Raw genomic sequence first — 11,381 nt, 5'->3', positions numbered from 1 at the left:
TCATTGCGCTTTCAAGCTAGTCTACCTATTGAGTTTTGGGGAGAGTGTGTCTTGACAGCTGTGCACCTGATTAATATTAGTACTCTTTATATTCTGCTAGAAGGAAAAACACCTTATGAATTGTTATTTGGTGATGCTCCTTCATATAAGAATGTCCGAGTTTTTGGTTACTTGTCTTATGCTCATAATCAGATGCGTGATGTTGATAAATTCGCTAGTCGAAGTAGGAAATGCGTCTTTTTGGGATACCCATTTGGGAAGAAAGGATGTAGCTTGTATGATCTTGATTATAAGGAGTTCTTTGTTTCGAGATATGTTGTATTCTAGTGAAAATAGAGACATAACAGGAGGACAGCTTAATGGAGCCCAAACTATCGAAATAGCATAAGTTAGGGGGTCACTAACGAAGATATCGACAACAAAACCAAAGAACCATTGGGGCGTGGTCACAGACAGTGATGAGAATCCACTCGCCTATACATTTATGTCTTGTACACAGTTCAGAAGTCCACTCCATCCTTGAACCCCTCTCCAGGCTCACCTGACCATATGCATTCCTCAGGTAGTCTGTGACCAACTTCGTTTGGTACAGCAGTGCAAAATGAGAAATGGAGGGACACGATGCAGAAAGAAATACAAGCTTTGGAGGATAATTTAACATGGACTATAGTGCCCTTGCCACATGGAAAAAGAGCCATCAATTGTAAGTGGGTGTACAAGATCAAATACAATGCAAATGGCAATATCGAGGACTACAAGGTCCGACTGGTGATTTTGGGCAATCGAAAACTTAAAGCGATCGACTTTCATGAGATGTTAGCACCAGTGGCAAAAATTGTTACAATCCGTATTTTTCTGGCAGTGGTAGTGGCGGATGTACATAATGCTTTCTTACATGGGATTTGAATGAAGAAGTGTACATGAGTATACCTCTTGGTTTCGATTCAGGGAAACCAGGGATGGTTTTTCGTCTAAATAATTTATTGTACGGAATACGACAAGCTCCTCGGTGTTGGTTCGCAAAATTGGCCGCTGATTTGAAGCATTATGGGTTCAACCAATCCTACTCAGACTACTCTCTTTTCACTTTGAGAAGGGAGAATATCCAAGTCCAAGTTCTCGTGTATGTCGATGACCTTATTGTCTTGGGAAACAATCATCATGAAGCCGTTAGAAGTTTCAAAGAATACTTGAGCACATGTTTTCACATGAAGGACTTGGGAACGTTGAAATATTTCTTGGGGATCGAAGTGGCTATAAATTCTGAAGGTATCTTCTTATGTCAACGTAAATATGCATTATATTTTATATCTGAGGTCAGATTCTTGGTGAAAAGCCTGCCTCTATCCCCCTCGAGCAAAATCATAACTTGGCATTGGTCACTGGAGCTTCTCTCACTAATCCTGAAGCTTACAGACGGTTGATGGGACAACTTATTTATCTCTCGGTTACATGTTCTGAATTAGCCTATTGTGTTCATGTGTTAGTCCAATTCATGCAGAATCCACGAGAATAGCATTGGGAGGTTGCGCTCATTGTTGTTCGTTACTTGAAGGGGAATCCTGGGCAATGAATTATGTTGCGATCCGACAGTGATTTGCATTTGTATGCTTGGTGCGACTCTGATTGGGATGGTTGCTCGCTTACGCGTCGTTCTCTGACTGGATTGTTCATTCTTCTTGGGAATTCACCAATCTCTTGGAAGACTAAACAACATATAGTATCACGATCTTCGGCTGAGGCGGAGTATCGTTCGATGGCTGCCACGACGTGTGAACTGAAATGGCTGCAAGAGCTTCTGTTGGCTCTCAATGTGGATCATCAGACTCCTATTAATTTATATTGTGACAGTCAAGCAGCATTACATATCGCGGCCAACCTGATGTTTCATGACCTAACAAAACACATCGAGATCGATTGCCACTTTGTACGAGATGCCATACACAATGGCATGATCAAGCCAGATCATGTCAAGACCTCCGAACAACTCGTTGATTTGTTTACAAAAGCGCTGAGAAAACACTCATTTGTGCATTTACTTCGCAAGTTGGGCTTTCAAAATTTGCATGATCCAACTTGGGGGGGGGGGTGTGTTTATTGGAAACAAATATTGTATATTAAGCATGTATTCTTTATATTTGTTAGTGTAGATATTTAGGAGATTTGATTGTACTTATTTATGCTAAGATCTTTGTATTATGATGTATATAAGCATGTAATATTATGAATGGGGGATAACTTTTTCCATCCAAAATATTCTTATTTCAATTTTACCTAGAATAAAGTGTACTTAACGACGACAATATTAGAACGTAAATCAGAACTCCAATTTATGCTATAACAATTTCAATTATATTAGTATTTTTTTGTGGAATAATGAAAATAAGGAGTGAGTTATACGAACTAGTTAGGTATAATAAGAAATATTAAATTAGAATTGTCAAAATGAACTAACGGGACATGTCAGACTCACCATCACTCACTATTCGATGGTGTGAGCGGCCGACAAACCTAATCGATATTTATTTATATTATCAGTACCACCCGTTTATTTGAAGGGACGGGTCGGTCTAAGGACAGAGTCAGCAAATTTTGAATGCTTGTGTATAACACAAAGTGGATCAGAGATGGTCGCGGGGACCCATGGTGACTCCTGGATAACTGTGCGATTGGAGTGTAGCAGCGTTGGCTCCATCACATAATGGGCGGGAACAGAAGCATCTCATTTATTTCAAATTTAATGAATAACTAATATCCACACAGACGAGGCAGTACCAAAAATGGCAAATTTTTGCATAAAAATCTTCTCTTTGAAAGCATATCAACATCACATGATCTCGATTTCCTAGATTAAAATATTATTACTACTTGGGAGTATTTTTCTTTTATTGTTGCAGTAGATGTAGTGTGGGTTGTTTGAAATTTTATTTTTCCCGAATACTTCAGATCTTTGCCGAGATTCATGTTTTAGCTGGAAATTCAAAAGCCCAGAAAAGAGATCTCAAGTTTACATCGATTGCGAATGAATATTATGTTCTTTTTTTTTAGATGGGTTGCTTCAAGATTGGATCTTTGTGATGGGATTTCTTGATATTTCGTTTCCAGGTAAGATTTTTTGTTGGTTAGCAACTATTCTATTCATATATTCCATTCTTTTTGCTTATTGTATGTTTATTATTTATCTTTTGAAATGGCCGTGATTTGAATCTAAGAATGCTGGATGTGGGTTATAATGCTTAATTTACCTTTAGTTTCCAGTTCTTTATGTCTATATTTGATTATTTTACTTGTATCTGGCTATTCCATATTCTCTTTTTTCCGATGTTTATGTTCTCTTTAGGTTTTTCTTTGTTGAAAGTGGACAGAAAGGTAAGCAATATCGTGTGTATGTTGGTTTTTTATGTTGAAACTTCTACTTTTCTAGACTTTTAAGGTTAGTGGGATTTCACCATGTGTAACCTGACTTAGCGATGAAGCACCATGTGTAGCCCTGGACTTAGCGATGAAGCATTGAGATTACACATCATTGAGATTACACATCATGTTGCTATGGTATCTTTCCCATCTCTTATAAAATCAATATTTTATCAGGATTGCAAGCTCTTGGGGACCTTTGATTAACAATTGAGATGGAAAAGAGGACATGGCTGTGGAAGAGGAAGTCCTCTGAGAGGAGTCCCGGCGAAAGCGATAGCTCCGGATCATTTTCTTTGTATTCAGAGAGAAGCTCAGATGAACAGGTCCATCTAGTTTTTTGCTAGTTATATGTTTCACTCTGTTTCGATCAAATTATATAGTTCTGACATTCATTCGAGCTAAATCCTATTGTTTGAGCATTCAGTTAATGCAACAAGATTTGAAACTGGTGAAATTGAGAAATGAGTAATTCGGGTGGTGAATACAGATAAAAAAGAGAGAAGGCTCTATAAGTTGGTTTCTGTACTCTGTAGTGATTTGTCTTGATTTGTTGTGGTAGGATGCATTGAGAGAATCTCCAAGCACTGGCACACAATCGCCTGAAGTCACAACGAAATCTACACTTTATGTCGATGATCAAGAGAAGGACACCGTGAAGAATTTGACAGAAAAGTTATCAGCAGCTCTGGTGAATATCAGAGCCAAAGAAGACTTGGTTCAGCAGCATGCTAAAGTGGCTGAAGAAGCTGTGGCAGGTAATGATATTATTCTTCAAACGAGCTAAACACATTTCCTATAATCACATATTCACATCAGTGTAACATATCATGTTGCTATGGATTCTATCAATTCTTCGTGTCTGAGTTCGATATGGAGATATTTATTCTTCAAACGAGCTAAATACCTTTCGCATAATCATATTAGTTTAACATATCATGTTGCTATGGATTCTATAAATTAGCCGTGTTTGAGTTTGATATGGAGATATTTAATAAACAATTTTTCTTGGCATAATGTTCTTATCTTTTAACTTGATTAGATGTAAATGAAATGTTTTGTAACTTGATTTATAACCAACCTAATAGGCTGGGAAAAGGCAGAAAATGAAGTGGACACATTAAAGCAACAACTTGAGGTAGCAATGCAGCAGAACACGAGCTTGGACGTAAGAGTCAGCCATCTCGATGCCGCCTTAAAAGAATGTGTCAGACAATTGAGACAAGCTAAAGATGAGCAGGAGCATAGAATTGCTGATGCTCTTATCAAGAAAGATGCTGACTATGATTTCGCAAAGGCTGAACTAGACAAGCAAATACTAGACCTCCGGGACCAAATAGAAGCTGCCAGAGCAGAAAATGATGCTTCTATTGATGCCAGCACTCGACTTGTTCTTGAGGCCATGGAGAAAGAGAACGCGTCCCTAAAGGATGAGCTTTTATCTCGATGTAGAGATTTAGAAACTATGATGATAGAGAGGGATTTAAGCACCCAAGCAGCAGAAACAGTTAGCAAGTTGCAGTTAGATAGCATTAAAAAGATTGCCAAGCTTGAGACCAAGTGCCGAAAACTTCAAGCTGCAGCTAGAAGATCATACAAATATGTTGCTCATTCTTCTTTTTATGCTGAATCTGCCAAGATAGTCAGTCCGATGGAGGGGAGAGGCTTAATGCACTAGATATTGATGCATACAACAAGAGAGGTGACGTGGAGAAAAACGGGTATGAAACAAGCAGCTCGGATTCGTGGGCTTCAGTATTAATATCAAAGCTTGATAATTTAAAGAATGAAAAGCTTACATCTACAAGTTTCGCAGTTACCCGTGGCACTGAAATTGACATGATGGATGATTTTCTAGAGATGGAACGCCTAGCTGCATCAGATGATGCTAAGTTTAACATGCCATTGACTGAATCAGAAGCCGTTTCTGCAGATACTCCAGTTAATCCTGAGTTTGAGACATTGATTAAACGTGTAGAAAAATTAGAAGTAGAGAAATTAGAACCGGAGACCGGATCTTCTCTGAATGCATCAAAAGGGAGGCTTGAACAGGTCGAAATCATGGTGGAGGAGCTGCAGAAGGAGTTGACAGCAGTGAATGGAGCAAAAGAATTACTCGAGTTTCAACTCATTGGTATGGAAGCAGAGGCAAGAACCACTTCTTCCTATGTTGATTCGCTGAAGGCAGAAAACGAAAAGGAACGAACGGAATCTGCGGAGCTAAAGGTCAAGTGTCGAGATTTGGAGAATGAACTATGCAGAACAACAAAGGAAAGTGAGCTAAATCAGAGTAAGATAACAAATCCTGAATTAGAACTCAAAAAGGTCCGCTCTGACTCGGTACTTCCATATAAAATTATTTGAGTTAATGCATTGCTTTTTATTTAGTAAACAAATACTGCAAATAACACATCTTTTCTGTTCCAGGAAGATTTAACTGTAGCTGCTGATAAGCTAGCAGAATGTCAGAAAACAATAGCATCACTTGGAAGACAGCTTAAATCTCTTGCAACATTGGAAGATTTCTTGATGGATACTTCAAACATGCCGGGCCTGTCTTCTAATGGAACGGACTCGGCAAAATGTGATTCAAATCCTTCAAGAATATCAATGGATACTATTGTCCCATTTGAAAATGGAAAAAGTGCGGAATCGCCGGTGTACTCGTGTTCATCAACATCATCAGCCAACCATACAACCTCCGTCAAGAGTCGGAATGGCTTTGGAAAGTTTTTCTCAAGAAGTAAGAGTGTTAAAGAAATTGTTAATCGTCAAGACCAATGCACGTAATATATTCACCAGGGTAGACAAATGGAATTTCTAGTGTAAGAAGTTGCTATTACATTGTGTTTACATTGGATTCTGCTATTTGTAATGCATTCATGCTACGATACATGCTTATGCTTCACACTCTTATACTTTGTGAAGCATAGATATTGAGAGAGTACATTCTGTCTTGCACTTTTTCCCCTATCCTACATTTGTATAACACATGTCGCGTAAATATCAATCGTGATGATTTTGATCATCCTTCTCAGATTTTCTCTCTCTCCTGTAAGCATTAAAGAGATCAATTCCTAGGAACAGATTGAGCGAATTCATCCCCACCATTCCGAATAGAGCAAGCGGGAGTTCCACACCTTTGTCAAACTTAGGAGCATCTCTGATAAGCTTGACTATGATGAGAATATGAGATGCGAATCTTGCGAAGACGAAGGCTAACAAGTTAAGAAGCCATTCTACCTTCACAAAATTGCTTCTCGAATCACGAACACCAGCCATTCGACGAATTTTTCGAACATGCAGAAAAACTGAATGTAGCTGCACGCAAACATAGCATGCATGTGAGAAAGTAGACTAAAAATGTAATTCATCCCCTTAGATTCTAATACATGCATATGATAATTAACCTAAAAATAAGCTCAAACAAACAAATGTAGCTACTTAAGAGCCTACATGTGGGGGTGGGTGTCTTTGAAAGGATGGTCACACATGCGGTAGGAAACAATTCAAATTGAAGTTTTACCTCACAAATGAGAGTTAGGATAAGGTAGTTAATAGTGACCTTCCGATACAGTGCTAGAGTAAAGCAAACCAGAAGCAACAAATGATGCACCAAAATTGAAGGGATCCAACCACTGTACAAACGATAGAGCAGCATATCCAACTGATCATAAGCAAAGTAACCGCATGAAAAACACAATGTTTGAAAGGCCCAAGGCCAAGTAACGGCCACCAATTCTGAGTGTTCAAACATCTTGTTTACGCCATTTTTCGTCCATTGATTGAAGAAAATCAGTACAACTGCAAAGAAGAAAGTGTACACATATTTTCTAAAGAAAGATCGAACAAACAAGAAGTATAAACCGGAATTATTCAAACATGCAAGAAAATAATCTATATCTGGCAATGGAGAAATATGAAATCTAAATGATAAAAAGAGTGTAAAATACTACTCACCGAAGGGTTCCTACGAATAAAAACCACGCGTAAAAATATAATCAATCCCTAGTAGAATATATTATCAACAAAAGAACCCTCAGAAAAGAAGTAAAGAAAGTCGATATTTATAACAAATGCTCTTGGAATACACAATAGCTTAGCTTGCTACTTCCAGATCTAGGCCTAATTAAGGATTGCCAATTTGCCATCAATATGGCTAGATTAAAGTGACTCATATGTATCCTTTTTCATTTGTCTTTTATGGTTAGTACTTAGTAGTAACATTTCATAATACAAAGAATTTCTCAGATAGTATCATGAGCTTTTACCCTCTGTTTGTGGAACATCATAAACAACCAATGCATTTTAATTTCTCATCAACCAGATTAGAAATTCTGTCTCCATATGCTACAAGCTTAATAAAAAATAGTGAAACACAAGACTTTACTTTGAACATGAAGGATTTTCAACTGTAAAATTTCTCCAAGTATATTAATGGATAAATTTCGTTTCTTGTGCATCATCCAAAAACACCAATGGCTCATGAAATTTTGCTGTGTAACCTCAGATTTTATATTATCAGCTGCCATGTAAGTGGTAAATCAAACAAAAATATAAACCCCTTCAAGATTAAGACCAATCAGAAGATAAAATCACAATTCCATTTTCCAAAATTTCATTATAATAAATAGCACAAAATGCAGCAAAACGTTAAAGAAATGAGTGAGTTTTCCAGGGAAAGCTAACCGAAGGCAGATGTGATGGAAGAATGGAGAAGCGAGACGCAAGTGTTCACGAAGACGGGGTCGCGCGACAGGAAATTCCGGAACGCATAATTGGCGGATTGGAAGAAGACGATTCCCACGAGGATCGGAAAGAGTTCATAGCGACTGTTGAAGAGAATTTCGAAGAAAACTGAGACACACCACATCACTAGGGTCGCCACAAAGAACGGCCCAGCTTTGCTCTCTTTCTCGTTTCTACGGCCGCCGCCGCCGGTGGTTCTTCTCTCCATCGTTTGCGTTCAGGGAAATTAGCTCTCGATGTCTGCCAGCGTGATTCGGCCGCCTGTGGCCCTCCCCCCAGATCCGCCGCGGAAGGAGCTGAAATTGTGCGGTTATCTCAGGTGAGAGCGACCGGACGTCGGGTGGAAAGATTTGACAAAAACGCCCTTGAGGGATTGATTATTAATCAGCGACATTAATAAAGAAAATGAGAAGTCTCTTTTGAGATGATGTCACAAATTTTTATCCGTATTTACTGATATTCATAATAAAAGTAGGCAAAAACTTGTGTGATATTTTATTTGCGTCATCCATGAAAAAATATTACTTTTTATGTTAAGAGTACTACTTTTTATTGTGAATATCGATAGGATTGACTCGTCTCACATATAAATATTCGTGAGATCTTCTTACAAGAGATCTACTCTAAAAAATAATACTCTTAGCATAAAAAATAATAATTTTTCATGGATGACTCAAATAAGAGATCTGTCTTACAAAATACGATATGTGAGACCACGTCTCACACAAGTTTTTGTCAAAGAAAATTAATGATCTTGTCAGTTAAAATATATTTCACAAGTTAAAATATCGACTAGAAAATTAAGACGAGATCTCATATCAATGTTGTAGATATACCTAACATATTTATTTCCAAGTTTCTCTTTATTTTGGTTGGGTATCTCCTAATGTAGATGCATTAAAACAATAAGTGCAAACAATTTATATAATATCAGCCGTCAGAGCACACAAGTTTCATGTGCTTAATATATTTTATTCTACATAAATTTAGAATATTTTTTATTATAAAATATCTTAATTTATATTAAATTTAGTTTTAATTATGGAATAGTGAGCATATACTGTCTTCCGTAGTTTTAGGGAGGTAGTTTTTATTGTTCCCTTAAAAAAATAACAAAGGAGAGCAATATTGAAATTGCAAAAAAGGTTTTAATAAAAAGTATATTTATTAAACACATCTTGTCACACCCGGGATCGAGACGTCGGTGGCACCCGACATTGTTAATCAAATAACAATAAGTTTCGTAACAATTAGCCAAATACCAGTTTATTTTATAAAATTCTATTGTCTTTACATATAAAGAAAAATACAGAGTTTGCGTCAAAAGAAGTACAAAATTTGCGAAGGATAAACAAAAGAATCCCGATGAGCAAGAACATCTAGTGCTTGAACTTCTACCTTCTGATTTTTTACCATCCCCAGAACGTTATACCGCTCCATTTCTTCAATCTGTTCTTCTTTTCCATTTGGAGAGGGACGTAAAGGGTTAAGCTTTTTAGGAAACACCAGCAAGTGGGGCCGATCAAATATCAAAAAACATTTTATATATATCATTTTAAAACCATCTTCTTTCTACATAGCATAATTTATCAGAGTCGAATGGACATAAATCAGACATAGAACAAATCAGAACTTCAGATAGAGCATTTCAGAACAAAAACTTACCAGATCAGCCGTCCAAAGTCCTTCCAAATGCCCAAGGGTGATGGTCCAAATAGCCTCAAAATGGTCAAAGATTATCCACAACCAAGGGTCATCTTGGTGCACTCAATGGTCACTCTTTACACATTGATTATGTCCAACTTTTAGCTCCTCTCATGGCTGGATTTTTGTCTCTTTTAGGACAAGAATCAATGAGCTTCCTTGAGTTGAGGGTTTAAGCTCATGAGCTAAGGGTTTTCTCCCAAGAATCAATAAACTTCCTTGAGCTGAGGGTTTAAGCTTATTAACTAAAGGTTTCCTCCTCCGAGCGACGATGCTTCAATTCTTATGGTTTGCATTGCATCGTTTTCTTTTGAGCTACCTTTCGATCTTTTGAGGTGATTTGTTTCGGAATATCGGGTCTTCACACATATCTTATTCTACTAATAGTGTAGATATATTGCTAAAATCAAATACTAAAATACAATATACTATAAATTTTGTTTCTCTATTAATTTTAATATAAAATTCTAAAATAAATAAAAAAAATATAGTAAAGTCTTATAAGGCGATATTAAGGGTTGGATGGGCTTTAAAGACTTGGGTATTGGATGGACCGTTCCTAAAACATATAGGATTCACCCCATCAGTTTCTCGAGAAATTTGAGATATTTACTTGATTAAATTTTATTTTTGAAAAATAACTAGTCCCAAATATATTTGAGTGTATTCAAATACACATGAAAGAATTACTTGTTTTAAAAAATATATATATATATATTCGATCAAGATTATTTTGATATCTACCTTGTCGTTTTTTCTTGTGCTCCTGAATAACTTCATGAAGTATTTCCAATACAAATGGATCATGTTATATTAGGAACCAAGTTTATATTTTAAACAAAAATTTGTGTGAGACGGTCTTACGGGTCGTATTTTGTGAGACGGATCTCTTATTTGGGTCATCCATACAAAATTATTACTTTTTATATTAAGAATATTACTTTTTATTGTGAATATCGGTAAGGTTGACACGTCTCACAGGTAAAGATTCGTGAGACCGTGTCACAAGAGACCTACTCTATATTATATATATATATATGCAAAATAAAAATATAGTATTGCAAATCAATAGCCATTACATCCCAAATAAGAGTAGGAGAAAATGACTAGTCATAGGAAAAATAGTCCAACCTAAGTTATAAGCCATTATCGTTTTGTAAGAAAAACAAAAAACGACAATTTATTAAATCCAATGTTGGAGAATGTTCAAACTTTATTTATTCTTCTCATTTGTTCCACTTTGGAGCTATTCATTTTACCTGGAAGGTTTCTCCACAATCTGTTATTTCAATTCTGTCAAAGATGATTGAAGCAAGCAGAACGACAGCCTCCGGTCTAGGTGTGTCAAATGTCGAACCGATCAAGGCAATCGCCTAGCTAGGATTCGAATACAAAGTGCAATAATTGATGAAATAGTATGATTCTGTTATGTTGGTTTGAATCATTTTTATTACAGAAATTTGTGTTACTTTCAGTTCATTCGATGCTCACCTGATTACAGCTGAAATAGGATT

General features: G+C 36.8%; 1 protein-coding gene and 1 pseudogene across 1 annotated transcript; one reads left to right on the top strand and one right to left on the bottom strand.

Annotated features, from left to right (window-relative positions):
• The first annotated feature begins 2,720 nt into the window (after positions 1 to 2,720).
• LOC140819487 (filament-like plant protein) lies at positions 2,721 to 6,380 on the top strand (annotated as a pseudogene).
• Positions 6,271 to 8,556, bottom strand: LOC140819488 (uncharacterized). Its single transcript, XM_073179605.1, has 3 exons — positions 8,104 to 8,556; positions 6,941 to 7,218; positions 6,271 to 6,735 (listed from the first exon to the last, which is right to left on the bottom strand). The coding sequence occupies exons 1-3, from the start codon at positions 8,369 to 8,371 to the stop codon at positions 6,421 to 6,423; spliced, it is 861 nt and encodes a 286-aa protein (XP_073035706.1). The 5' UTR covers positions 8,372 to 8,556; the 3' UTR covers positions 6,271 to 6,420.
• Positions 8,557 to 11,381: the final 2,825 nt, after the last annotated feature.

Source organism: Primulina eburnea, chromosome 18 (assembly GCF_022965805.1).
Source record: "Primulina eburnea isolate SZY01 chromosome 18, ASM2296580v1, whole genome shotgun sequence".
Taxonomy (NCBI): domain Eukaryota; kingdom Viridiplantae; phylum Streptophyta; class Magnoliopsida; order Lamiales; family Gesneriaceae; genus Primulina; species Primulina eburnea.
Note: the sequence above shows the minus strand (reverse complement) of the source record. Positions and strands in the feature narration are given on the sequence as shown.